Source organism: Trichoderma ghanense (assembly GCF_004382785.1).
Source record: "Trichoderma ghanense strain CCMA-1212 chromosome Unknown scaffold_9, whole genome shotgun sequence".
Classification (NCBI taxonomy): domain Eukaryota; kingdom Fungi; phylum Ascomycota; class Sordariomycetes; order Hypocreales; family Hypocreaceae; genus Trichoderma; species Trichoderma ghanense.
In genome coordinates, this window is record NW_027395672.1 from 925155 (window position 1) to 951770 (window position 26616).

The 26616-nt window shown below is 55.2% G+C and overlaps 8 protein-coding genes across 8 annotated transcripts; 5 read left to right on the forward strand and 3 right to left on the reverse strand.

Annotated features, from left to right (window-relative positions):
- Positions 1–812: 812 nt before the first annotated feature.
- CCMA1212_007398 (uncharacterized protein) lies at positions 813–3590 on the reverse strand (the record flags this gene model as incomplete). The annotated part of the gene is made up of 1 exon (XM_073704568.1): positions 813–3590. The coding sequence occupies one exon, from the start codon at positions 3588–3590 to the stop codon at positions 813–815; it is 2778 nt and encodes a 925-aa protein (XP_073557051.1).
- A 2182-nt stretch (positions 3591–5772) lies between these two features.
- CCMA1212_007399 (uncharacterized protein) lies at positions 5773–6138 on the forward strand (the record flags this gene model as incomplete). The annotated part of the gene is made up of 1 exon (XM_073704569.1): positions 5773–6138. One exon carries the CDS (start codon positions 5773–5775, stop codon positions 6136–6138), a length of 366 nt encoding a protein of 121 aa, XP_073557050.1.
- Positions 6139–10381: 4243 nt separating this feature from the next.
- On the forward strand, positions 10382–11049 carry CCMA1212_007400 (FAD-linked sulfhydryl oxidase ERV2; the record flags this gene model as incomplete). The annotated part of the gene is made up of 2 exons (XM_073704570.1): positions 10382–10605; positions 10686–11049. 2 exons carry the CDS (start codon positions 10382–10384, stop codon positions 11047–11049), a joined length of 588 nt encoding a protein of 195 aa, XP_073556967.1.
- A 496-nt stretch (positions 11050–11545) lies between these two features.
- CCMA1212_007401 (Proteasome subunit beta type-1) lies at positions 11546–12538 on the forward strand (the record flags this gene model as incomplete). The annotated part of the gene is made up of 6 exons (XM_073704571.1): positions 11546–11579; positions 11645–11690; positions 11746–11760; positions 11813–11847; positions 11917–12157; positions 12220–12538. 6 exons carry the CDS (start codon positions 11546–11548, stop codon positions 12536–12538), a joined length of 690 nt encoding a protein of 229 aa, XP_073557075.1.
- Positions 12539–15596: 3058 nt separating this feature from the next.
- On the forward strand, positions 15597–15797 carry CCMA1212_007402 (uncharacterized protein; the record flags this gene model as incomplete). Its single annotated transcript, XM_073704572.1, has 1 exon — positions 15597–15797. One exon carries the CDS (start codon positions 15597–15599, stop codon positions 15795–15797), a length of 201 nt encoding a protein of 66 aa, XP_073557077.1.
- Positions 15798–16744: 947 nt separating this feature from the next.
- CCMA1212_007403 (PHO85 cyclin-6) lies at positions 16745–18326 on the forward strand (the record flags this gene model as incomplete). Its single annotated transcript, XM_073704573.1, has 2 exons — positions 16745–18094; positions 18162–18326. 2 exons carry the CDS (start codon positions 16745–16747, stop codon positions 18324–18326), a joined length of 1515 nt encoding a protein of 504 aa, XP_073557076.1.
- A 1651-nt stretch (positions 18327–19977) lies between these two features.
- Positions 19978–21577, reverse strand: CCMA1212_007404 (uncharacterized protein; the record flags this gene model as incomplete). Its single annotated transcript, XM_073704574.1, has 2 exons — positions 19978–20636; positions 20767–21577. 2 exons carry the CDS (start codon positions 21575–21577, stop codon positions 19978–19980), a joined length of 1470 nt encoding a protein of 489 aa, XP_073557079.1.
- Positions 21578–23079: 1502 nt separating this feature from the next.
- On the reverse strand, positions 23080–23499 carry CCMA1212_007405 (uncharacterized protein; the record flags this gene model as incomplete). Its single annotated transcript, XM_073704575.1, has 1 exon — positions 23080–23499. The coding sequence occupies one exon, from the start codon at positions 23497–23499 to the stop codon at positions 23080–23082; it is 420 nt and encodes a 139-aa protein (XP_073557078.1).
- Positions 23500–26616: the final 3117 nt, after the last annotated feature.

Here is a 26616-nt window from a genome sequence, read left to right on the forward strand (position 1 = left end):
CAAATTTATTGTCATATAGTAAACATAACCCTCTCACCCCCTCCCTCCTCCATTCACGACCACAGACAGGATCCATACACAGTCAACATTGTCTTCTTTTACCGCTATCTCAGCCTACCCCAACTGCATCCCTCCTACTTCTCTCCTCTTTCATCCCCACACTCAATCCCATCTGACGCATGTGACTCCAAGGACACCGCCTCGCTACCATCCCGCTCTTTCTCTCTCTCTCTGAGTCTCTCCTCACAACTTCCTTCCATTTTTCAAGCAAAGAAAATAAAAAGGTAAAATAAAATCACTCCAAGAGGTTGTTGCACAACGCTGGCCCTGAAGGCATCGTCACAAGACCATCTATCTCATTCCAACTCCAGACAAGGCTAAGAATATTAAAAACAAATGCCAAGGTCACCAGGATGGAGCCAGGAGAAAGAAAAGCAACAAGGTTGGCGCCATCCTTTTTTTTTTAATTGATAGGTGGTCGGCGTAAGTGTAAATTTGGGGAGGAGTGGTCAGCCGCTCCGCTGCGCGCGGGACTGGAATCACCGGGAGGAGGAGGCCCCAAGCGGAACTGGAGGGAGGAGTTGCCTCGTCTCTCTTTTGGTTATCTCATGTCGAAACCTCCAGTTGGCTTGGCCATGACATCAAGAAAGTCGTAGACATCGTCCTACGTCCTCATGAGCAAAAGCTCCCCCAAGGGTATCGAAGTGTAAATAAGGAAAATATGATGCGCGGATATCCAAAAGGGAAAACAAATAAAAATGGAGTTTGAAAAAAAAAAAAAAGAAAATGGCCGATATAAAGCGTGTAGATCATCAGTTCCAGCCAAGGGAGTTCTCAGCCGCAACGGGGTGGGAGATGTTGGCAGTCCGGGCAGAGCTGGTTCCGCTGTTGTGGCTGTCGCGAATTCCCGTTCCACCGTAGCTGGACATGTCGCGGCTCATCAGAGCGCCACCCATGAGGGCGGGGCTTCCGTTGCCGGCATACTGCATGCCGGACGAACCCTGGCTGCTGGCAATGGAGCTGGAGCGGCGGTGGGCCTGCTTCTTGCGCTTGTAGCGACGAGCAATGATGAACATGGCACCGCCGTACAGAGCACCGAGGCCGACGGCACCGACCGCGATACCGGCGGTGGTGGCCTTCTGCTTGGAGCTCTGGCTGTCCGTGCTGCTGGTGCCGAAGGCATCGTTGTTGGCAGAGCCAGAGGAAGGAGGAGCACCACCGCTGCCGCTGCCGGACCCGTCGGCGCCGTCGGTAGAGCCGCCGTCGGTGAGCTGGCCAAAGATGTTGATCTTGGGGTTGATCAGGGCCGTCAGGTTGCGGACAATGGGGTCGGGGTTGTTGTAGATGAGCGAGTTAGCCACCGACATGTCCAGCTGAAGCTTGTCAAGCAGGTTCTGGGGGTAGTTGATCTTGGCCAGAGTGGTGACATAACCCCACTGGGCGCGCGTGTCGTAGGGGACAAGCTTGGCGACCTGAACCTTCTCCACGTCGATGCCGGCGGCGGTGGCCAGGGCCTGGGGCAGGTACTTGAAGATCTGAGCGGCGGCAACGGTGTTGCTGGCGACGAACATGTAGTTGAGGGGGTACAGGAATCCAATCTGGATCGGGACAGTGCCCTCCGCAGCGGGAGTGTTGGGGTCATCGGGGTAGATGATCTTGGGAACATTGGTGGGCAGGGCCGTTGAGGTGGACACACTCGCGGACGACGTCACCGGGGTGAAGGCCATCGTGGTAGGCTCAATGACAATCGTCGTAGGCAGCCAATCCGCAGTGTTGGTAAGCGTGGCAGTGGGTCGAATGCTCGTGATGGGCTCTGCGCTCGACGTCTGAGCGACTACGGGGACCGTGACGACCGGAGAGGAAGGCTTGGAAATGGTCACCAGGGTGGAGGGCGAACCGGTTGCTACCGGCTCGCTGGTAGCAGCTGGGGCAGAGGTCGCGGCAGACGTTCCGGTCGCGGGGGCAGACGTATCAGCAGCACTGGTAGAGTTGCCCACCGAACCAGTCTCGACAGCAGAGCTAGAGGCGGTGACAGAGGCGGAGGCTGAGGTGATCACGCCAGTTGGCTCACCCGAACTGGTGCCGTTGGAAACGGGGACATCCGTCACCGAGCCGGTAGGAGCACCTGTAGAAGTGCCTGTGGGAGCGCTGGTGATGGTAGCGGAACCGGTAACAGGAGGCTCACTGGAGGTGGAGTTGACGACCGAACCGTCAGAAGTCGAGATTGGCAGCGGAAGGGAAATGGAGATGGGAAGCCCGGGAGTGGTTGTTGGCGGCTCGGAGGAAGTGGCGTTGGATCCATCCTGCGGAGTCGCAGGGCTGGAGGTGGCGGCAGACGACGTTTCCGTAGGCAGCACAGGCGGCAGGGTCAGAGGCAGAGACAAGCTGGGGAGAAGGCCACCGGAAGAGCTGGTCTGTTGGGGAGCAGTCGTCGACGACGTTTCCGTGGGAAGCACGGGTGGCAGGGTCAGAGGCAGAGACAAGCTGGGAAGAAGGCCGCCAGGAGAGCTGGTCTGTGAGGGAGCAGCCGACGTCGACGATCCAGTGCCAGGGAGGGAAGTCTGAACCGGCAGGCCAGAGGTTCCGGGAGCAGACGTTGACTCGGCGGGAGAGGTCGACTTGGAGGGATTCAGCATGGTCAAGATGGGGTCCAGAAGACCGCCCGACGAAGACGTCTTTGCCGCAGGGGGCGTGGAGCTGACATCGGCCTCGGTGGAGTTGCCCACGACGCCGCTGTTGTCGGGAATACCGCTGCTGGTAGAACCAGGGGCAACGCTGCTGGACTGAGTCTGGGCCGTAGGCGCGGTGGTCGAGGGGAACCGGACGCCAGTAGGGTCAATCACGATTCCAGTCTCAGAAGCCCTGCTGGAGCTGGCCTGTGAAGAAGAGGCCGTCTGAGCAGAGCTGGCCGCGGAAGACGTGGTGGAAGAGCTCTTGGGGCCGAGGGGAAGGCTGATGCCCAGGCTGAGATCCAATCCAGAGGAGCCAGTCGAGGACGCACTAGGAGAACTGGTGTCGGCAGGAGCTGAGGTGGACTGTGCAGGGGTTCCGGCAGCGGACTGCGAAGACGAGCCAGACGATGGCGTAGAAGCGGGCGACTGAGCAGAAGAAGCCTGGCTGGAAGCCGACCCGGCGGGCGTCGTCTCATCCGAGCTGCTGGTGGGAGACTTCTGAGGCTTAAAGGGAACCTGAGTGCTGCCGGTACCCTCGGGCGTAGGCGTGACGATGATGGTCTTTGATCGAATGATGGTCGTCACACTGCCCGAAGAGGACGTGCTGGACCCGGAAGCGCTGCTCGACGATGAGCTGGTCGTGGTCGTCGTGGCCGGGGCGGTAGAGCTGCTGGTCGGGTGCCCGCCGAGAAGACCGGAGATGATGGCGCCCAGGTCCGGGCCAAACGCAGACGTCGAGCTGCTGGTCGTGGTGCCGGGAGCGGTTGTGATGCTGCTGGAAGTGGTGCTGATGGTCGAGTTGGAACCCGCAAGATCGCGCTTGATTTTGTGAGGGTAGTAGATCCGAGGCCGCTCAGCCCCGGAGGCGGCCGCGGACACGGCCAGAGCGGCCAGCAAAGCGAGCGATTTGGACTGCATGGCGTTTTGTGGTAACGAATGTATATATCCCCGTGGCGAAAGAGTGTGGAGGTTTTATGTTGTTGCAAATATACTACGATCCTAGTCAGCAAATTGTCCACGAGGAACTGCGAGATGCCGACTGGGCAATGCCTCACTGTCAGAAACAGAGTTCAACGAATGTACTTGACAAATTGTCAATGAGCGTCTTTGATCTGGATCGTGAGGTTAGCAGAGCTTCTCAAAGGCCGTTTATACCCATTGTCTCCAAGTCTCCAATTAAACGATTCTGCGTCATCCAGCCGGCCATTGTCGCCTTTCATTGCCCGAATCTGTCAGGGCTATTGATAAAATTACAATGGCCAGCTGAATGACACCCATTGCGCGCAACCGCATCTCCAACCATGCCATCTATTCCCTCGCTCTTACTGATGCCATCCCGACAAATCACCTCCGCCGAATCGCCACGCGCTTTCTCGTAGCCACTCACATTTTTCTGTGCCGGAGCGTATGTGCGACGAAATAAAAAAAACAATAAAGGAGCGTCGTGATTGTTCAATCAAATCGTCATATGGCGTCCGTCACCGGGGGGGGGCGGCGAGCGTTGCGAGCGTTGTCTTTAGGGTTCCGCAAAGATGAATCGAACGAGGGTGTAGAATCGCGAGAACCTCCCGAGGTCCCAGGGTCATTCAGTCATGAAAGAGAACAGATAACCCGAATGTCTCGACAGAGGGCGGTTGACGCGCGGGCAGCGCTGGGTCGAGAGCCGAAGGGGGGGGAACCACGGTCGCCTGGCAGAAGATTGTCGAAGGAGCGGGATGGCGATGGTATGAGGGGGGAAAGGATGGGAAGGGCGGGAGGAGGAGGGAGGAAAATAAGACGCAGGCCGTGAAGATGGCCCCAGAGGAAACGAGAGACAGCAAGTGGGTGGACGGGAGACACAAGCAGCGGCCAGGCCTGGAGAGGACAAGCCTGGGCTTGGACCGGACTGGACTGGACAAGACAAGGGCCCCCAGGGGGTGTGGCACTTCTAGCAGGGGAAGGGAAACGAGGAAGACGAGGAGACGAGGAGAGAGAGATTTGTGCAGGCGGGAGGCTTCTAGCGCCCGTGGCAGAAGGCCCGACCGTCACGATACCGCCCAGCACGTTCCAGGAAGGTAGTCGCCCGCGGAGAGGCAGCGCTCGAGGTACGGGGCTGCTGCGTCTTGGCGAGTACCGGTACGACGAGGCCCGTTGGAGAGCAATGGAACAAATGGAAGGGCCTGCAGTGCAGTGGGTGGGTGAGTGGCAGGGAATGCGCAGGTACATGCAGCGGCAGCTCTCCACAGGGTTTCAAGTCCCAGGCGAGGTACTTGGAGCGCGGCGCTGCCGTCGGCCACCCGACAGGTACCGCCTCCAGGCACAGCAGCAAGACCTGCTGTCCGTTTGCTCCGTCTTTTCGTGACCTGGGCGAACCTGCAGCTGCTGCACCGTGTGCTCGCTTCGTCACCTCGCGCCAGAATGAGGCGTCAAGGGCCTTCGTTGAGGCCCCCGATGTCACACGACGGCTGGGCGTTGGAATGCGAGCCAACGTCGCGATGGCTGGCCCGGTACGGCGTCAACAGGGGCCGCAGTACTGGTACCGTCAGCGGCACGCAGGTAGCGATTGTTTCTCGGGTACGAGGCACAGGCAGTCAAACAGAGATGGAAGTACTATACTGTACTGTAGGTAGAGCAAGCACCAAGTACGAGTACTACTCGTACCATCAGCTCCCGGGGCATTCCCTGTCTGCAGGACCAGCCCGGCGTCCCATGGCATGGCATGTCAAAGAAACGCTTTGATTCATGCGTCGTCGTCCGCAAAAGTCAAAGTAAAAAGCACTGCCACGGTGCTGTCCGGGTTGGAAATTGCACCCGCCAAAACGGGCCTGGTACCAGCACATGGTCGCACGCGTGTGGGCGCCCAGACGCCCGCCAATAGCGCGGTACCTGGCTGGCGTTACGGACCGCCCCCATGCGCCGCGCTGCTTCTCAACACGCGACAGGTACCGAGCCATCAGCAGCGGGCCAGGGGTAAAGCCAGCGCCTTCCTGACTCATTGGCTGCAGCCCCACTGGCCCACGCTGCGGGTGATTTTTTTTTTAGATGCTGGTGCGGCGGCGACAACAGGTGACGGCCGTCCAATGTACATCCAGGTACCGCCGCCGTTTTGCCTGCCACCAACATGCCCTCGCCTGGACAGGACAGTCTTGTCTCTCATCCTGTGCCCTCCAGTTGTTCTTCTTTGAGTTTCTGCCCACCTGCCGATCGGACCCCCGTTCCTCAGATTGCCGTGAAAGAAAAGCTGGCCGTGCTCATTGCCGAAGGTGGCGGAGGCATGCCGTGCGACGGAGCGTCGCCTGCCACAAGCAGACGCCATGGTTTGCGATTCGGCGGAGGTGGTTCTGGCTTATACGACAAATGCAGTGTGGATGCTGTTTTCTTGGCCTTTGCGACCGCTACACCGGTCGAGCATGATGGCTTTGGTCGTACCTCTCGTACCCAATGGCAGAGCGTGTGCGATGCCGTTGTAGTACACATTAATCAATAATTTGGATGCCACCACCGCGGTAGCAGCCAAGGGAAAGATGAGCAGTAGGAGCTCACAATAGGTCAGCTAATGCATCCTACACAGCAGCACGGGATGTGGTGTTAGATATCATCTGATTATGTACTTACACGAAGAAGCTTCTGGCTGCTGTTCGTGGGATTCATCAGTCGTGTACAGACGAGAAGTTGCAGCGACTTGTCCAAAATACCTCGCATGCCTGCCAGTGAAGAGCTGCGTTCTTGGAGCTGCCCTACCAGTGTTAGCCATGACCAAGTACCCTTACTCCCTATGCCACATCTCCTCTGGCGCCTGGAACTGTACCTGTACTCGCTTGCGTACCTCCTCGAATCCAGACGGGGAGCCCCCCAGCTCAAGCTGCGGGCATCTCTCGTGCCCTCGTGCTGATGTGCGACAAAGAGTGACCCGGGCGGTACCTGCGCAGCCCGCACGAACCCCTGGACGGCCCGGAAGGGCTTTCCAAGGGTTCCTGAGCCAATGGCGAGTGGGCGCTAGCAGCCTTAGCTCGTCTCGGGGTCGGATTGGCGTCGTGCCTTTAATGTCGCTGACCAGGGGGGGGGGGGTTGTGTGCTGTGCTGGAAGTACCCCAACGCGGCAGCTTGTATGGCGAGGTACACGGGATACGTGGCCCTGGCCGATGGCCGACGAAACTCTTCAGCAACCCGTCCATTTCCTTGCTTTTCTGGCTGGTCCATCGTTTTCTCCTCAGGTGCTCCGTACGAACGAGGCTACCCAAGCATATGCAAGTATATATCGTACGCGCTCTGCCGCCGCTGGCTGCTTCAGGCTCGCCGCTGGTATTGAATCAGGCATCGCTCTGGCTCTGCAGGCCATCATTAAGCTCCCCGTTGTCACCGGCCTTAGCGTCGACGGCAAAACTGGTTCCTGGCGCTAACCGGCAGACGAGGCTGGATGCGCGCCATCGAGGATGGGAACTGATTCAGATTCAGCGGGATTGCGAATCCTGCTGCAAAAGACCTGCTGCTGCCTTGCACGGTGCCTGCAGCATCTCACCGGTGTCGTTATCCATCGGTTCTGTGGGTATCGGATACAGCAAATGGAGCGCCGGACACAGCTCCCCGTCATGTCCTCTGTACGACCTCTTACCGAAGCCGCCGATCCTTTCCCGGCTCTCTCAGACTTCATTTCAACGCAAGCGAGCCGCTAAGAAGGCGGTCCTTCATGCAAATCAGCTCATCCGGCAGCTTCCAGACTAGCGAATAATCCAATACTAGTACTTGGCAGTCATGCGCCACAAATTCAGCTCATTTCACTGCACCTGTACGCGCGGACTGGGAGTTGGTGAGTACATGTTATCGCTCGGAAGCGCGCACAGTGTCTCCTGCATGGCTTATCGAATCCATCGCCGTCCTTCCCCCAATCACGACATGTACAGCTTACGCGTATGTGCAACGTCGAAACGCCCAAATGCCAGCTGCAGACTGGACGCAGACGCACATATTCATACAGCACGGGCATGCAACTGGGGCAATATATTGCTGCAGGTACGGAGCACGGCATTCTCGCACGCAACCCGCAGCCAATGGCTTCCTCTCTGATTCCCTCCATCCCCTTCTTTTTTTTTCCCCGTAAAATGAAATGACTGTCGTCGAATCGGACCTGTTGCCCTCGGTTGGCCTCTGATCCAACAGCTGTGCACAGAAGCGGCAATGCCCGTAACACGCCAAGGCATTTGGTGTTAATAGAGGGAGCAGCTCCTGCTATGTATGCAGCTCCATACGGAGCGTCAAGCTCCCATACAAGCCCAGCCTTTTTCCCGCTCGTGATACTGAAGAAAACCAAGGCGTGAGATTACGGGGCGCCGCCAAGGTGCCGCTATTGGCACTCACACACCGTCAACACCGCAGACGCTCATTTCAGCGGTACTCCCAGCTTTGTACTGTACCTTGTGCTTCGTCCTCCGCACTTACACCACAGCTGGAATGCGTCTTCACTCTCTGACAAGCCCTCTGTATTCTTCCATCTTGCCCGCCTTTCTATCTTCTGCTTCAATGAGGAATGTTCAGTTTTAGACGATCAAACAGCGGGCTGTGCCCAATGTTTTTCCTTCCACGTTTCATCGACGCCGAGCTCTCCTCAACCCGAGACATGGATCGGCCTCCTTTTTTTTTTTTCTTTTTCCCTTTCCATCCCCAGGCATGCGATGCTACTCTAGTCTGCCGTAATCGAACTGGTGCCAAATAATACGAGCACAAGCTTGCTCTCCTTGCCTACATGCCATGCTTTGGAAAAGTTCCTTGCTCCATCCCACCGCTCCTCCCGCTGTAAATAGGTCAGGCAAGGTAGCGTTGTTCTCGAAGGGGTGTTGATCCATTGCTCCTTGACCTTGACGCTGCGGCCGTGCGTCGCTAAGAGGTCAGATGGAAGCACGGAGGAATCAGCTTCAGCCTTGTCAGCTAGGCATCGTGAGTTGCTATTGCTCGGACCTTGAGCCGGGAAGCATATAGTCTCACCGTCAAGGTATAATAGAGTAGAACATCATGTGTTTACATACACGCATGACGCAACTTGGGCTTATCCTTCGAGTAGAATACACCGCTAGCTCAATATCCCCAGTAGGATCTTGACAAAAGGGGCGTTTGTCTAAGCGAACTGCTGCTGAAGATACGAGTTGATGCTAGCTCGAACCGTGCGTCACCGCCTAGCCTTGGATTCCACCCTCGGCAAGACATCGAATCAACGACGCATCGTATCAATCAGGTTCCTGGAAATATGTTTTTGCAGCGGCCGGAACGCATTTGCCAGAGTAGCAGAATGAGCTGACGGGCTGATCACCAGCTTTCAATGTTTGTTTATAGACAGCGAGCTTACAGCAGAAACACGACACAGCCTCGGATATGCTATGTTGATGATTTACATGGACAGACTTGATGCTCCCTTGATGGCGACTATGTCTCTGCACCTCCATCCTTCCTCGGACAGACGATGAGCCTTCATCATGCACGTCCTCTATTGACGTCATGTCTTGAACAAAGGTTGACCACGATTCATCTGGTTCGTGCTGATACGTGGTTGCAATAGTATTGAGTGTCTTGTCTGTGATTGACGTTACTACTACTGAGTGGCTGAATGGAATGTCGGGCAGCGTGTATATATGCCGCGGAGGAGGCTCTATTGTCCATTCTTTGCTGATCCGTACTGCTACATTGTTTATCTGCCATTCCATACTGTCACCCTTCTATAGATTCAATGCTGACGAGCATTCACTTGCCATGCTGGCTGTGTATCGATAAAGCTAACGAGTGAGTGACAACCATAGTAAGGGAGGAGCAGAAACAAGCGCAGTGATCCAACCTTTATGTTTCAAGAGTAGGTAGGTGTCATCAATCTCGTCTTCTTCAGGGCTACTCGATTATAAAGCAATGTCGTCGATTTTACATGCTCAGTTTCTTGTCTATCGGACATCGACTGCACCTTGGGTCCAGCCTGATTACCTCGATTATGCGGAATACATGCTGCCTGTGACACTACAATACTATCTCATCGTCCTAGACGTGTTGCTTATAGTTTGTCTGTTAGAGTTGAAATAGGTAATGATACTTTGAGATGTCCTGCATATAAATCGGCTGAGACGACACGTCTACAGTAAGGTGATAGGATCAAGTCTTCCAAATTACAAGGAAAGCCGAAAATCACTTCAACAAAATCCGTCACCAGAAATGAGGAGCTTGTGTAAACGACATCTTCAAAAAAGATGAGGAAAAGCAAAAGCTGAATTATATGACTTGCCGCTGAATTCTAAATTCTGACAGCCAACATGAAGTGGAAAATCGTACACTCAACGACTTGTTATAGGGTAGCTAGCTTTCTAGTGTCGCATTGCTTTTGAATCTCAGTGTTACCCACGCGTTCGCGATTCACAAGCAGATGTGTGGCAATCAACCGCATTACCTCTGAAACGCCAGCAAAACAGTTAATAAACATATACTTCGTCTTACCCACCCAGTCGCAGCGTCTCTGGAGGCAACATAGGTATCTCACTTCAGCTGTTGGCACCAGCTTATCGTGGCGCACCAACACCCCACTTTCCCGAAGACGTGGCTTAACTTGTCTCCCTTGTGGCGCCTCGACCACGCTGTGGCGCGAGTCCTCATACGACATCCAACATCTCCCTACCTTTGGACTCCCAACCATCGCCATGGCGCGGTGACCCTTTCTTAAACCTCCTCACTCTCACCGAGAGAAGTCGAAGTCACGCTCCACGATGGCGCGCCGCCAGCACCTCACCGCGACCATCCTGCTGGCCGTCGTGCTCTTCTTCAGCATCACGTATCTCCTGTCGGGCTCGGCCATCCGCGATGTGGATCGAACGCCCGAGGCCGCAGCGGCAGAGTCCAAGTCGGAATTCAAAGTGGACCTGGATGGCATGCCGGCTAACCTGCTAGATGGCGAGTCAATAGCACCCAAGCTCGAGAATGCAACTCTCAAGTACGTTTCTGCATGCCCAGCTGGCTCCTCACATCATCCGTAGCAGTCTTGCAAAGTTCTAACCGCTTTGCAATCTATAGGGCCGAGCTCGGTCGCGCAACATGGAAGTTCATGCACACAATGGTCGCCCGCTTCCCCGAAAAGCCCTCGCCTGAAGAGCGCAAGACGCTCGAGACGTTCATCTATCTCTTCAGCCGGCTGTACCCCTGCGGCGACTGCGCCAGGCACTTCCGGGGCCTGCTGGCAAAGTATCCGCCGCAGACGAGCAGCCGGAACGCGGCCGCCGGATGGCTCTGCTTTGTGCACAACCAGGTCAACGAGAGGCTGAAGAAGCCCATCTTTGACTGCAACAACATTGGCGACTTTTACGACTGCGGGTGCGGGGACGAGAAGAAGGAGGGAGAGGCAGAGGCCAAGGTTGATGGGGAGTTGGTGAAGGAGTAGAACTGACTGAATGTGATATTTGTTAGAGATACCTTAGCTTTTACTTCGTACATGTAGCGAATCGTGATACACGTCTTCATGCCTATGCTGACGCTCGGTGATGCATCAACGGTTGCAGCCCTACCACCCCCATTCTCGAGCAGAACAAGCTACAGGGTTTCTCGAGACAATGATGGAGAAACTCAAGAGAAAGCATGTTCGATTTCTCGGTTACTCATCTCGCATTATCCACGATCTTCAGTTGTTGCATGTTGAATGTCACCAATTCAATGTCACGTGCAAAGTCACGTTCTGCTTTTCAAAGTGGGGCATCGGCGCGGCTGCGCGTTCTCAGAGCTGCCTGAGCTTCAATGTGGCGGCCGCTGCTAGTCGAGCTCCAGCCTTCCCAGACAAGCAGCAAACCAACGACCATTCACCAGCACAAGACCTCCCGTTCTTACGATACCAACGATTACCCCGAACCCCCGCTACTCTACACTTCAGACCATCCGCAATCATGGAGTTTGGCCGTGCTGGCGTGCTGAATGAAGGTGCGGTGGCAGCCTCAGTCCAGCATTCTGCCGACCGACCCCTCGCTGACTTGATGGACAACTAGATGGCATCCATGTTGATATGGATCGATTGAAGAAGGGAGAGGTCAAGTGAGTTGATGCTCCTGATGGTGTCTTTGTTTCTTTAACTGACTGGTGATTCTAGCCTCGGTACTTCCATGTATGCTCCATGACCCCGCCGAAGCGAACTGATTGATCTGACGACATGATAGCATGGCTGTGACATTCAAGGACGGAGTCATTCTGGGTACGTGGGCACCAGCAGAGATGCAGCTCTAGATCTACCGCTGGAGACTCATGCTGACGGCGTCTACAGGAGCCGATTCCAGAACAACGACAGGCGCCTACATCGCCAACCGAGTGACCGACAAGCTGACCCGAGTACACGACACCATCTGGTGCTGCCGATCCGGTTCGGCCGCCGACACGCAAGCCGTCGCCGACATTGTACAGTACCAGCTGGGCCTCTTTGCCATGCACAGCGGCAAGCCCCCGATGACACAGACGGCGGCGTCCATCTTCCAGGAGCTTTGCTACGCCAACAAGGACCAATTATCGTCAGTGACATGCTCCCCCTTGTTCGAGCCATTGGAGAGGATTCATTGCTGACGCTGCGCAGAGCTGGTCTGATCATTGCGGGTTGGGACGAGCGGTTCGGTGGCCAGGTGTACTCTATTCCTCTGGGAGGTTCATTGCACAAGCAGGCGTACGCAATCGGCGGTTCGGGTTCGACATACATCTACGGATACTGCGACGCCAACTGGAAAGAGGGCATGGAGGAGGAGGAGGCGGTCTCTTTCGTCAAGGGTGCGCTAAGAGAAGCCATCAAGTGGGATGGAAGCTCTGGTGGTGTGATTCGCATGGTGGTGTTGACCAAGAAGGGAGCCGACAGACACCTGTACCTACCCGATACAGACTACAAGGTGCGACACGAGTAGAAGGGGGGATAATGAAGCAAGGGGTAGCGGCAATATGGGCAGCATGGGGTCGACATAGAAATGAACAAGAAGGGCCCATGGCTGTATGCTACCTCTGATGTAGATATCGGATACTGGAGCAAGTTTGCAATGCAGGCCATGTGCTCGGAACCTCCAAGAGCAGGTAAGCGAAGAACACAATGCCTCGCCGCGTCCAAGTAACAAACTGAGAAAGAAATTGAACCAAACCATATTCGCTTGCTACTCGCGGTGCTACTGTCTATGTGGATGAACGTGGTGTCTCTTGGAAGAAACAAAGATTGTAGGGTACCTACTTGGAATGATGGAAGCAGCCGGAACATTCTGGAGCAGTAACAAAATAACAAGACATTGGTGAGGTTTGGTGATTGACAACATGATGCTGTCTGCATCAAGCTGTCGATATCGATTTGGACATATGACGCAACAAGGCCACCTAAGCAGGGCGCGGCCATTGTTCTGGAGAAAGAGAAAATCATAGCCTTGCTCGGCGGAGAACGGCATCGCACATGCAGCTACTGAGCGCATGTAACGATCTCGATAAGTTGACGCAATGTACGTCAGCGAGACCCTGCTTTTCCCCAAACATCTCGATGATGTGCAACGGCTCGACATGATGGACGAATTCCTCGCACATACATACAAACTTCCTCCAGACGAATGAGCTGCGTGAGTTGAGGACTTGGAACTTTGGATCATGTATGTATTACGAAAGCAGCTCCCGCTGATCTGCACTCTCCACGGTTTCCCCACCGAAGGCCTGAAAAGATGGAGGGTAGATCGGCGAGATTTAAGCATTGCGGTGACGCTTAAAGCCAAGTTCTTAGCTTCACATACTTGTCAGCGGCGAAAACGGTTTGACGGCTTGTTGCTTCTAAAAAGAAAAACTGATGTATTGCTTGAGAATTGGAGGGGGGGTGGTTTGGGTGACGGCGATGGATTGGCGTCATGGCTCTCAGGGGACATGGTTGTTGTTCAAAGGAGGTGAGATGAAAGGGGTTCGTGTCACTGTGGTGCCTATGGTTTTCTTTTCGATTCAGCTCTGTAGGGATTCCTATCGGGATCTGAAATGACGCCTCGCGGTTTGCTTGTGCTACAGTATGGCAACGGATGTGATATCAAAACCCTATCGAGTTCACAGTTCAGTGTTTCTCTGCAGCATGAATCTAGCAATACCCTGGGCCGTGGCGCAACCAGCTTCTTGTGGCTGAACATGGGCCTCCTTCCCCAAACAGGGATAGAAGCCCATTACCCTGGCGCAGAATACTGTAAGGGACCCTGGACGGGTTGTTCAAAGGCAAAGCCCACGTGCGGCATGTCTTGGCTGGGAGCGCAGCGATTCGGGAAGAGGGTCTCGCTGGGTGCTGGCCTATGAGGGGCGAGGGCTGAGAATTGAAGAGAGAGGCACGGGAGGTACCGCGCATGAAATCGCATAGGCAGGGTCGTGCGGATTTTTGTGTGCTGGTAGAGGCACCTTGGATGGGAGAGTGTGACGGCGCAGTCCTTTTCCTTTGTTGCTTTCGTGACGCTGGTGCTTACATGTACTGTTGTTTTGTTTGGGGTTGATGAAGCTGTCGGGAGGAGGGATAAGGCCGGCTTGCTGCTGGTAGGCTCTCAGATAGACCAGATCAAGCATGTGCAATCACGAAATAACCGAGCTGAGAATGACAATTCAGCTCTCTGCAGTTGGATAGACTCGTCGCTCTGCCGGTTTGGTAGGCTGTGGACACGCCCGTTTGTTCCCGCTCCCGTTCCATGTTTCCTGCCCTGACCGAATGTGGCCCCATTCGCCTCAGCTCAGGTTCTGGTCCTGTCCGACTTCCGTACTTTGTATTCTCTTCGCTACCTGCCTTACCTACTGAGGCATTCGACTCCTCACTCTCCTTGTACAAACACACGGAGTCCAGAGAGGAGCAGAGCAACGAAACCTCCACCGCCAATCCTCTTGTCCCACGCAGTCCTCGTGCAGATACACGCCCTCACACACACACACACACACACACGAGTACTACGCACATCCATACCTACTAGTATACACAACGGGCACATGCTGGACCATTATCGTTGTCTTCATTGGCCTACTGCAACTGTCCGTTGGTCCCCTTTCCCCTCCCCTCTTCACTCTCCTCCTCTTGCAGCCCCTCTTGTCTACGGCTCGAACTCCTAGCACAGGTTCAAAAGAGAGCAAACGAGTTTTATCGAGGCTACCAAGGGAGCTGCGCTTTAGTACCTCTCTCCCAGGCGAGATACCTTATACGAGAACAGCTTGGAAGGAAACAAGCTTGAAAGTTGGCTTTCGCACGGAGCTCCGGTTGGCCTGGGAGTAAGGACAAGTACGTAACTGTGCTTTTTTTGCCTGCCTCTGCCGGAGAAGCTGAGACCCTGGCTTTTGGCGAGATCGATCCGATCGCGAGCAAGATTGAGCCTTGTCCATGGCTGGGTTTGCTGCGATCCTGGTTCTCACTGGTACCCCTTCGCCTGTTGCCGTCGCTCTCTCTCCGTGTTTCGTTGACGGCGGCTGTTGTCGGAGCCCAACCCCTCATATCTCACGTATCAGATAACGAAACTTGGGGGTTTCGGCATCTCTGGGTTAATACACAGAAGCTCGCTCACATCATCCCATATCAAGATACTCTTTGAGCCTCTTCTTGGCTTGTCATCAACCCCCATCTACCTAGATTGTGAGTTTGGAGCATTTCGCTTTGTCTCTTTCCCCCATCACCTCCAGCCATTTTGCTCTCCTGCCCTGCTTGCCCCTCTCGCATTGCAGCCCCCGCTTGATGAACCATTGATGCCGTTGCATGGGGGAGTTTCCATCCCGAGCTCGGGCATCTACATGCCCGGAGCTTCTTCCACTGCTGCTCGCGCGCAACTTCATACCAAGGCCATGGCTGTATGTATATATGCAAGCTGCATACCCTGATACCTTACCTTCTGCCTGCCCATCTCCGCCGCATCCCCGCCCTAGCAAAGCCCCGTCCACAGCAGCTGGCGCTGCCATTGGTGTCTGGCGAAGCCTTGTGCGTGCTGTTTGCCACCCATGACGCTGAGCGGCGGCGCCACGGCTGCAATGGGCCAGAGCGCCACCGAGAGGCCGTCGAGTGCCATCGGGGTCGCCTTTGAGGGTTTACGAGCACATCTATGGGGTTCTCTGGAGTCTCTGGAGCGTTGTCTGGCTGAGTGGCTGCGGCTCGTTGTCCGATTCATGTTAGCAGCTGGGTCGGAGCCATCAGATCAATGATCTCGGGCGGGTGGAGAGCGATGTCGGTTGCCGTTCATCGTCCATCGTTGGATCGCCTGGTGGGCTGATGTGCGTTTGATGATGCAAGAGAGAGAGGTCCCAAGGCAAAGAGAAGAGGAGTTCTCGAGAGCAAGGCGCAGGCGGATGGGCAAAGGGACCAGAACAGGTCGAGACAAGGCCCCAACACGAGCTCCAGCACCCGGACCCTGGATGACAAGCGCCATCCGTGCCCTCGGCCGCCCTCCATCTCATCCGCCGCCTCCGGGATTTTGTCGCGCCTGTTCATGTTCGCTCCTCTGCCCTGATGTGAGTCGTCGACGGTTCAGGTTTGCATGTGGTCGAACCACGGCCCTCACTGGCTGGTGCCCGCGTCTCCACTGCCGATACCACTGCGGCCCCTAAACCCGCCCGCTGCTGCAGCGCTGCCTCGCTGAGCTCGACGGTGCAGAGCCCGCTGGAGCCAGCGGTTCGCGTGCTGTGCAGCTCCCCCTAAGCCCCTAAGCCTCAGTGGAGGGCTTCAGGTCCCAGCGTCTCCTCAACCTCACCACCGCAAGGCGGGACGCTTTTCTCCCTCCACTCTCAACTTCTCTCAACTTCCTCCCCTCTCCTCCTCCCCAGCCCCGACTCAACTGCGCTTGTCGCAGCTGTTGTTTGTTCGCAATCCTTCCCTCACGATTCGCTAATTTCTAATGACTTGTCCTGCGTTCTAGTTGGCCGCCAACTGCTTTTTCTTCTTCATCCGATTCTTTTCCACCTTCCACTTCCCTGTGCCTCTCTTTCCCACCTGAGCCGGTCGCTGCCGCATTTTCGCCCCCATCTCCTCCAAATCCATACTGTTTTCTGCCATTCTCAAGCCTCAACCTCAACCTCAACCGTCACGTCTTCCGACTTTCGCCAACTGCGAACGCGCGCGCTCTTTCCTCTGTCCCGCCTCGCGAGACGACGCAATGGCAGCCGTCATCGGCGACTTTGTTCCTGACCTCTCTCGCTTCCACAGCATGATCTCGACCTCCTCGCCCGCCTCGATCCCGCAGCGTCAAGACAACGGCCAGAACCACGACTCGGCTGCTCCCTACCGCTCCTCCAGCCGGCACCGGTTGTCTGGCTCTGTGCCGCGGTCTCAGACTCAGACTCCGGCTTCCGCCCCAGACGCCTCCAGCAGGGCCAGGCCGGCGCCGGCAGCACCACAGCCCGCGGCGCGCACAGCTGCCTCTGGCGGAGCGTCGCGTTTTCCCTCGCCGCCGCCGTCGTCGTCCCCAGCAGCTGCCGCCGGCCCCGTCGCCGCCGACGATGCGAATCGGGCATCCATGGCTCATCAGATGGGAGACGCCGTCTCCGCCCCCGGCATACGCCAGCAGCCGCCGTCCGTGAACCCAGCCGCGCCGCAGGGCCAGCAGCCCTCGCCCACCTCGGACGACTATCCCTTGCGACTTGGTCCGGCCACGGGCTCCGACTCGTACCTGGTCTCCGTTGCCGATTCCGCGGCCGTGCCCGAGCAAAACGTCATCCACGTCCAAAACCTCCAACACATCGAGAAGCTCGCCGAGGCCGACCTCGCGGGTGCCCCAGACCGGTCGGGCATCCTGCACGACCCGCCGTTGCACCAGACCAAGTACGAGATCAGCGCAATGCCCATTGCAGACGTCATCGAGATGGTGGCCGCTCTGCTGACGAAGATAACGACTACAAACGACCTGCAACACGATGCCATGCAGCGCAACGTGGCCCACCAGCAGCAGGCTAACCAGTCGGCGGACGCCCACGGCGGCTCCCAGATGAGCCCGCTCAGCCACTCGGTGCTTGCGTTTCACGGAAAGAATGTTCCAGCCATAACAATCCTGAGCTACCTGTCACGAATCGACAAGTATTGCCCGACGACGTACGAGGTGTTCTTGAGCCTGCTGGTCTACTTTGATCGCATGACTGAGAGGGTCAACGACATGGTGTCTCGTACTGAACGCAGCCGGCGGTCGTCGCGCACGCGAGGCTCAGCCTCGGTCGCGTCGCACGACACCCCGATGGGCGACGCCTCCAGGAGTCCCGACGATAGCGACGAGGATCTGGCCGACGACGACGACAGCGAAGACGAGGTCATGGTGGAACCGCCGACCAAGTTTGTTCGAGAGGCGAGCAGAAACGCCGCGGCGCACGTTGGCGAGCGCTCTGTTGGCCTGCCCACGCCGGCGACATACTTTGTGGTAGACAGCTTCAACATTCATAGGCTCATCATCGCTGGCGTGACTTGCTCAAGCAAGTTCTTTTCCGACGTCTTTTACACCAACTCGCGATATGCAAAGGTAAGGGGAGAAACTTATGCACATGTGGAACAGCGTTGGATATAGGGTGCTGACTTTCTCTCACAAGGTTGGTGGACTTCCTCTGCCCGAGTTGAACCACCTGGAACTGCAGTTCCTAATACTAAACGACTTCCGACTGGCCATTCCGGTGGAAGAGCTGGAGGCATATGCTACCATGCTCGTCGAATTCTATGCCCGAGAGGTGGTGGCTCCTCGACTCCGGCGGACCTAACGGAGCCACGGGAAAACCCGGGGTGCTAGTACAAAGCAGACGCAGTAGGAGCATCGTGCAATGGCAATTCATGCTCGGATAGGCTCGGTGGCTGGGCAACCGTCCATCGGCGCCATGATGCTTCCTCGAAACGTTCCGAAATACGATAACAAAGAGCGCGTATCGGAAATGCTTCTCTTACCACAGAGTGGCTGTGGTGGATATGGCCAAAGAAGACAAGACCGGTCCTGCGATCCCTGGTGGATGTGACGTAGCCGGCATCTAACGACGACAAGAGATCCTGAGAGCAGAATTGTGGTATTGGTTCTTTTGTGTTACTCTTCGATCTACAGCGCAATTTTTGGGTCATTATACCAGCGAACTTGAAAAGAGCGGGAGGGCATGCTGAGGGTCTTGAAAACTCTACTCCAAGACGCGAAGGTTGCTCTGAGAAGACGGCAAGAGTCGGAGCCATGTGTGTATGAGACGTGTTCGCAGACGACTTTTGGTTAGACCGGGGAGAAACTGCAGGGGCAGGCATGGCGAGGATGACAGCGATACTCTATGGGTTGAGGAGGGCAGCTTGATGGGACTGGCGAAATCATTGCAATGGCGCTGGCGGATTCTGTTGGGCCTTTTGGTTTTTATTGCTTTTACTCTTAATTGTCTTTGCGTGTGTGTGATGGAAAGGGGGTGAGATATTGTAGGAAGATGATACTGTCGATGGGATTTTGGTATGCTAGATAGATTTTACGACTGCACAATACGATACATTATGCTCTGTGATTACTTCATTGATGGATGGGTGGATGTGAGGAGAGAGAGGGATGGTGCGAGTTGAGACTAGAATGCTTAATTTGATTTCAGATTTTGCAATCTTGGCCTTGTATGATGCGTACCGAGGCCGTTTTGTACGATGAGGGCTCTATCTATATGCGAGGAATTAAGGAAAATAAATGGTGACTTCAATCGACTCGTTGCTGGATAAGGTAGTCAAGGAAAAGAAAAGAGAGTGATGGCTTGTTGCATTCGACCGCCTGCATACCAAGAAAAATGAAGGAGCGTGATGAGCATTTTTTTTTTTTTTTTTTTTTTTTGCAGTCGAGTTGTTTCGAAATGCAAAATTATGATGAAGGCGGAAAGGAAGAAGGAGAAAGATAAAAGTGATGGGTGGTAGGAAAAGCGTCCTTTCGTGGCCCCGTTCCCCCGTATAAGTTTGAACATGGTAAAACAAACGCCTTTTTTTTTGTGTCTTGCCGATTGCATATCGTTGAAAGGAGGGAATTAGTGACTTGCGTGGGATGAGAATCCAGAGGGGGAAGAAACAAAAGATGATGATGGATGGACTCGAGAGAAACAGGGAACGGATGAAGAAGATTGGGGTTATCCCATGTCCGATGAGGTTGAAACGGCGCTCCCTCGCTTGACCCCCTTTCCCATGGGTTTTGCGCTCTCGCGTGTTGATTGTATGGTGGTGGTTTCAGTTGGTGCCGAGAATGGAAGACTTTCCTTCTAGTAGTATGTGTGTGTAGTTTGTTGATGTTGCTGTTGATGTTGATGTTGATGGTGATGGTGTTGGCGTTCATGTTGGCGTTTCCCGTCACAGGTTGTATAATGTGTTCGAGCCCCAATCCCTCTCTTTCTCCTTGCTCTCTTCAGGCATCATGTCTTTTCACGTGAAATAGTCGTACAGGAAATTCCCGGATCCCCAACTCCTCGGCTTCTCACAAACTTCCTCCCGCGGCTCATCATACGGCGTCGTCTCATCCATCGTCGTCGTCTTCGTCGTCGTCGGTGTCATCGTCGTCATCGTCGTCGTCGAACTCCTCTCGCCCTCACTAAGCTTATCTCCCCTCTCCCACGTCTCGTCCGGAATCTCAAACGTCAAGTCCGCATCCTCCATCTTCAACCCAACCTGCCACCTCCCCAACCACGGCAAGAAATTCTCGTTCCCACCGCACGACGCCCTCCCGTCATCCGGCTGCCGCACATCATACCACCCCACGGTGCTCGTCTTGCAAAACTGCTTCGTCACGAGGCTGATCCAGCGGGACGTGCTGGGCAGCTCCCCGTACGTTCCCTTTCCCGGGGGCAGGGGCGGCATGACGAGGGTCGTGTTGAAGCCGAGGTGGTCGACCCAGCTCGTGGCAAAGGGGAAGCGCGGGACGAGCGGCATGGGCTTGAAGGTGGTGGTGAAGAAGGGGGTGGACGAGGGGCGGGACTCGTCGCCGTCGTGGGAGGGGTCGTCGTGGGGGAAGATGCGGATGGTGGTTGAGCCGTCGGGGTGGTGGTCCCAGACGAATTTGGCGAGGTGCTTGGGGGTGTTCCAGTCTGATGAATGATGTGGTTAGTTGTGTTGTACAGAGTTGAAGATGAATGAAGAAAAGCGACATCATATCATCTCAGGGTGAGAAGACAAACGATATCAATACATGATCAAGGGGGGGGTCATGAAACTCACTCGTCCTCCCGTTAAAACAGCTACTCGGTGTCGAAACATAGATCCTCGTAATCTTGGGATTGCTCCCCCTCGTCTTGGTCCCGTCCGCCTCCGTCCTCTCCCAGTCGAAGCTCCCCGGCGCCACCAGCATCTCGTCGTACGGCCCGACGGGCGAGTCCCGGTAGCTCAGGATCTGGATCATGCTCAGCCCGCCCACGGGCCGGCTGTACGCCTCGTCGGCAAAGGACGTCTTGCCCTCGAGCGGCGAGTAGGCGTGCTCGGGCAGGCTGCCCGCGGCGGAGGGGGGGGTCCAGAAGGAGAAGGTGTAGATGTCGCCGCGGAGGGCCCATTTCGGGGGGATGTGCCGGATGGGACCGCCCATGGACTCTGGGGGGGTCTTGACGGTTCGTGTGGTTTCTGGTTCTTTTGGTTTGGGCTCGGCCAAGGCGGATGAGGAGGAGAGGATGGGGGATGGTGAGGATAGGGGGAGTGGTGGCTGCAATGGAGGCATGCTTTTGCCGGACATGTCTCCGGAGAGCAGAGGAAAAGAGGCCGGCAGAGGGAGCGGCTCGTTGACGCTGACCTGTGTCGTCGGAGTCGACGGGATGCTGGCAGTGGTGGACGCGGCCGAGGCATCCTCCCAAGGCGATGCCGAGACGGGAGACAGGGGCGAGCAGGGCTGGTGGTCGTCGTCGTCGTCGTCGTCCTGCAGATGGTGAAGCTCGTCCGGGCTGAGGGAGGTGTCGACGACGCAGAGGTGAGGAGGTTTCGGTCTGCTGTCGAAGAGCGAGGGCCGCAGAGGCGGAGTTTGTGGTCCGACGGGGTAAGACATGGTGACGGTTTGTTGCATGAATGTTTGATGCAGCGGTTGGTCCAAGGAATTGAGTCGAAATGAGACTGTTATATGTTGTGTCCAGGGATGAGGCGGAGGAGGATGGTATGAGTGAGAGGGAGGGACCTGGCTTGCAGGCTTGAAGATGATGCCGTGGCCCAGCTATCAGCAGAGATGAATGGAAGGAGGCAATGCAATTGAATGACGAAGATGATGATGAAGATGAAGCTCCCCGAACGGAGATTAGGGGATATGTGAGAAACAGAGAGAGATGATAGAGAGAAGAAAGAAGAAGAAAGCCGAGACGGTCTGTTGGACCGCATAGGCGGTTGTCCGTAGTGTTTTGAGTTGGATTAGAAGAGCTCAAAGGGGGGGGGGTGGGAATGCTCGCCGTCGAAAGACGTTTAAACGACGACACACACAGACACACACACAGCAGAGACACGCACACACACACACTCACACACATACACTCGGAACAAGCACACGCAAGCCACAACACGGAGTGGCAGGGACTCCGGTGCGCTATATACTAGCCCTCCAGCTCTGTTTCGCCCCCTTCGTCTCCAAAATGACTAACAAGCAAAGGACGGAGGGAAAAAAAAGAGAGAAGAGAAGAGGGAGGGAAAGGGAAAGCTAGTGCAAAAGGGCGCCCTTCGGGAGCCAAGTGGAGGCAAGCCTTGGTTGTGGATGCTCCGGCCTTCGATCTCGGCGCGGCAATAGGGCTTTTGATGTCCGAAGTGCTTTGGGTATTGGTATGTATGGACACCTTGGGGCTTTTTTTTTTTTTTTTTCAGCTGGATCGGTAGTCCGAATGGCTGAGGATCCGGGCGGTTGCACGTGCGGAGCTCATGTATGCGCTGCTCTGGGAGGGTCTCTATATGAGTGTGTGTACGAAGGACGGAGAGCCGTGTGTGGATGAGTGTAAGTATGTGTGCGTATGATGTCGTCGATGGCGTTTGCTGGGAGTTGTGTCTTATTAGGTATGAAAAGAGACCATAGAGATTGAAGAAGAAGAGGAAGGATGAAGAGACGGAGAGCGTCGAAATAAGGTGTAGGCGAGTGTGGATTCAAGCAAATCGGGCACCAGTCTAAACGGACAGGGCTCAAGGAGAGAGAGAAGAAAAGAGAAGCGTGAAAATAGAACGGAAATGAAACAAGAGAGTGGCCCGGGAAAGCTGAAAACAGTAGTCGAAGCGGCTAGGCGCAAGCAAGCAAGCACCCCGAATGTGCCAAGGGAGCCGGATGCTGTGCTTCTCTTCGGTGTAAGTCTTAGTCTCACCAGCCGGCACGCGGCGTGTGGGTTAGGAGGAGGGTCTCGAGTCCGAAAGGAGACGAGACCTGAGACCAAAGAATGCGCCAAAAGGGGGGGGGAAAGAGAGAGAGAGAGAGAGAGAGACAGAAACTGAAAAATGACGGCCTTGTGGGCGTATTTCCCCTCCTCAGGTTGAGCACATGAGAAGAGATAGAAGCATGTAGTAATGTGTTGGTTCAAGACAAGACTACCACAGAGCAGTTTCCCGTACTTGTCCTCGTACCGACGGGAAGTGGTGCGGTGCGGTGCGACCCCCCTGGCGGGCAGAAGCGTGGGCGAAGCTTGTGCGAGCCCTGCATGGGAAGAAACATGCACGGGCAAAACATGCAATGCACGTTCTCCGCACCTTTATTTTGTGGGAGCCGTTTCTTTTTTGGATCTGTGTCCAGGTGTGACTCAGAGGAGAGGAGGAGGAGGAGGATAGAAGGGAGAACAGGAAGAGTGAGTGACGGAAGGGGACGGGGGGCTGACGAGAAAGAAGCGTGTCAGTGAACCGGGGGGGGGGAGGGAGATTGGGCAAAAAAAAAAAAGAAGAAGAGAGGACGGGAAGTGTCCCAGCACAAGGGTTAGGCTGGCTTGGCGATCGAGCAGCGGGATGGATGGGCATGACGGACCAGTACGATGGGAGGGGAGGGAGTGGGAAGGGATATGGCGAGTAGGTAGGATTTACAGGTACAAGCCATAGCAGCGGTGGTATTACTATAGACTAGCACTAGCAGCTAATAAAGCAGGTCTGGGTCCGGGTCAAGGCCCGGGCTGCTTGGCTGGGTTCGTATGGACATCCGATATGGATATGGGTCAGGCATGGGTAATATGGATGGCTATCAGAATGGATCTCCATGGAGATGAACTGATTTGACGGGAGACGCCTGTCGAGCTGGAGACTCACGCAATCACGATACGTGATGTTACACGGCTCTGGAGCTGGGGCTTGGGAACATGGTCGGGTCCATGGTCTCGGTTCAGCATGTGCAAGCAATAGTTTGTGCGAGGCCCATGGATGCGCATGCACGTACTCGCGGGGATGCCATCCTCACCTGGATACCTCGACAGTCAAAGACAAGCCATCAGAGGGAGTGAAAAAAAAAATGAGTGAGACAAGAGACGAAGAAAAGCAAAGAAGAAAAGTGACAGACCCAGAAAACCAAATAGAGTGCAAGAAAGTGAAGGGACCGAGCATCCCCGTTTTTGCATGATCCTGGTCCAGGTGCCGGGATTATAAAAGACAGGGCGGCCGTGTTATTTAGTACAAGTACGACGGGCTGATGCGATGAAGACCTGTGACCTGACACATGCAGCGAGTACCGGTACGTTTCCCAGCTCTCAGCAGGAGGGCAGGGGTCATGGGTTCTTGGGCCTGAGGGCGCGCACTTGGCGCTGGATGCGTGTGTACTGTACTACCTACCGAGAGGGCTTCATAGGGGGAGGCCTGTTCGGATAGTGGGCGGTACGTTTGCCAAGATGAACTCATGCAGGAGGGAGGGAGTGCTGAGCCTCGCTGCAGATGATGATGTTGCGCGGCCGAGCATCTGCTTGTAAGTCGACTTGATCATCGTTACGACTGCAAGAGCTTGGTACAGCGGAACTTCCCGTTCATGCAAAGGCGCGTTCATGGTCCAGGCAACATGTAGAATTACCATGCAGGTCCTGGTTCCCTCCCCCCTGTGTAGCCGCACGGTTCCTCAACGGGGTGCCACGGCCATGGAGTGCGACGCTGGCCCAGGCGGTGCCGTACCGTACCCATACAAGTCACTTGCAACAGCGCAGGTCCAGCACGTGGGAGTGCATGCATTCATGTAGCTGAGCACGGAGTTGACGGAGCGGTCGTGTTGAATGTTACTCCGTACGAGAGGCCGTGGAGGCATCTCGATCTAGCAAACCCCCGTCTTGGGGCGCGAGAGGTCCGGAGTCTCGGAAGCATGTTGATGCCCGTAGACCGTGTACAGATACCGCAAGTACGAGTACGAGTGGACGAACGGATGGGGTCAAGATACAGTTGCAAGTTCCTTTGTTGGTGGAAAACGTGAGGAGAGACGGGATGGAAAAGAGAAAAAGACTCTCTTGGCTAGCATGAGAAAGAGGGAGGCAAAGGCCGCTAATAACTGCGCCAGGGCCGTGTTACAGGGCTTTCGGCCGGACTAAGATTACCACTAGAAGAACTACCAAGAGGATGGGTCGTGGTCGTGATCGTGCTATAACGACTAGGCTTGACAGGGGAGGACGTCGTGGGTACGGCTGGATGAGAGGCTTGTTCTATCGGGGGGCTGAAGGGCAAGGTATGTAGCATCCGGGTATGATGGAGTCGTATAATCTTGCTGCCTGTGCCGTGATGGAAGCTTGTCAGAAGCATAAACGTCTGCGAGTCAAACCCAAGCACGATACAGCTGAAAGCGTTCAACGTTCAAGGAAGAGAAAAAAAGGCATCTTCATAATCATCTGCAATCGTTCATGCCGTGAAGCTCGCTTGTCTCAGCGCTCAAAGGGTCGATCCTTTTCTGCGGATGCTCAAGAGACGGAACTGGCTCCAGAGCACTAAAAGCACGGCTGCAGGGGTTCAGTGAAGTTTCGCTGGGCAGATGACCATTTCCACGACACTACTACTGTACGTACAGTATGAACGAGACTAACAAATGTTAGACTAAGAGGAAGTAGGCATGTGTACGATTTGGATGAAGATTGTCGTGATCTGTTGCTCTTGCTGAGTTGAGCTGCGGACCGACAAGCATTCAACGAGCCGTTATCAACACACAAGCGGATCGCCAGGAGAAGAGGAAGATGGACAAGTTACTGTGAAGACTCATGATAAACCTCTCCACCTTGGTCAACGGTTCACGTTCGCTACGTCACCAGCGTGCAAAGCCAGCACAGGCTCCGGAAAGGCAGCAATTTCGATCCAGAAATCACACACCCTTGCTTGCTTCAACTTTCCCAGGGTGATCAGTAAACAAAAGAACCGCAGCTGAACGGACAAAAACAAGAGCGACAGCGACAGCACACAACTTGAAAACGAAAGTCCGTGGACTTTCCACCCTTTCTTATCGCGTTTTCCCGTCCCCGGAGCTGCCCAAACGCTCTTGGACCCTCCCCTCCTCGATCCATCGAGTCCACCACACCTTGAATTACTCCGTACGGGAACGCCTTTCTGGCCTTTTTTTTTTTTTCTTGACAAACCCCTGCACGTGGTATTTTCTTACCTTTTGGCTTCGTTCAGCTCCTCGTTCGGAAATGCTTCTGTGCAGGATTCCGCTCTATACCCTTTTGCGTTGCGTATTTCCGATGACGGTGGAGAGTCCAACTCTTTCCTACATACCGTTTCGTATTAGCACCTCGTTTTCTCTTCCTCCCCCTTGACTAGTCAGAACTGTGAGAACCGCTGTAGTCCCTACTAATCCAAAGTCCGCGTTCGAATCCACGTTGCAATTCTTCTCAAGCTCTTTCTTTGCTTATCAGATGCGCTTCGCGTTTTCGTCCCCGCTCAACATCAGCACCTAAAAGCACCACAAGTTGGGCATCCCGATCACCTTTTCCTTCTCTCTTCCGCCTTTTGTCTTCGTGCAAGCCAGGACGGGGCGTCGGCACAAAGACTTCAGCGGTAATCCGGACCTACCCATACATGATTCGCGGCCCCGGAGCAATCTTGGAGCTTTTGTGTCTCTCTTTTTTCCCGTGTTAATGTGTTTCACATGTCCGTATGATGTGTGCGTGTCTGCCTTGTCATGTCTCA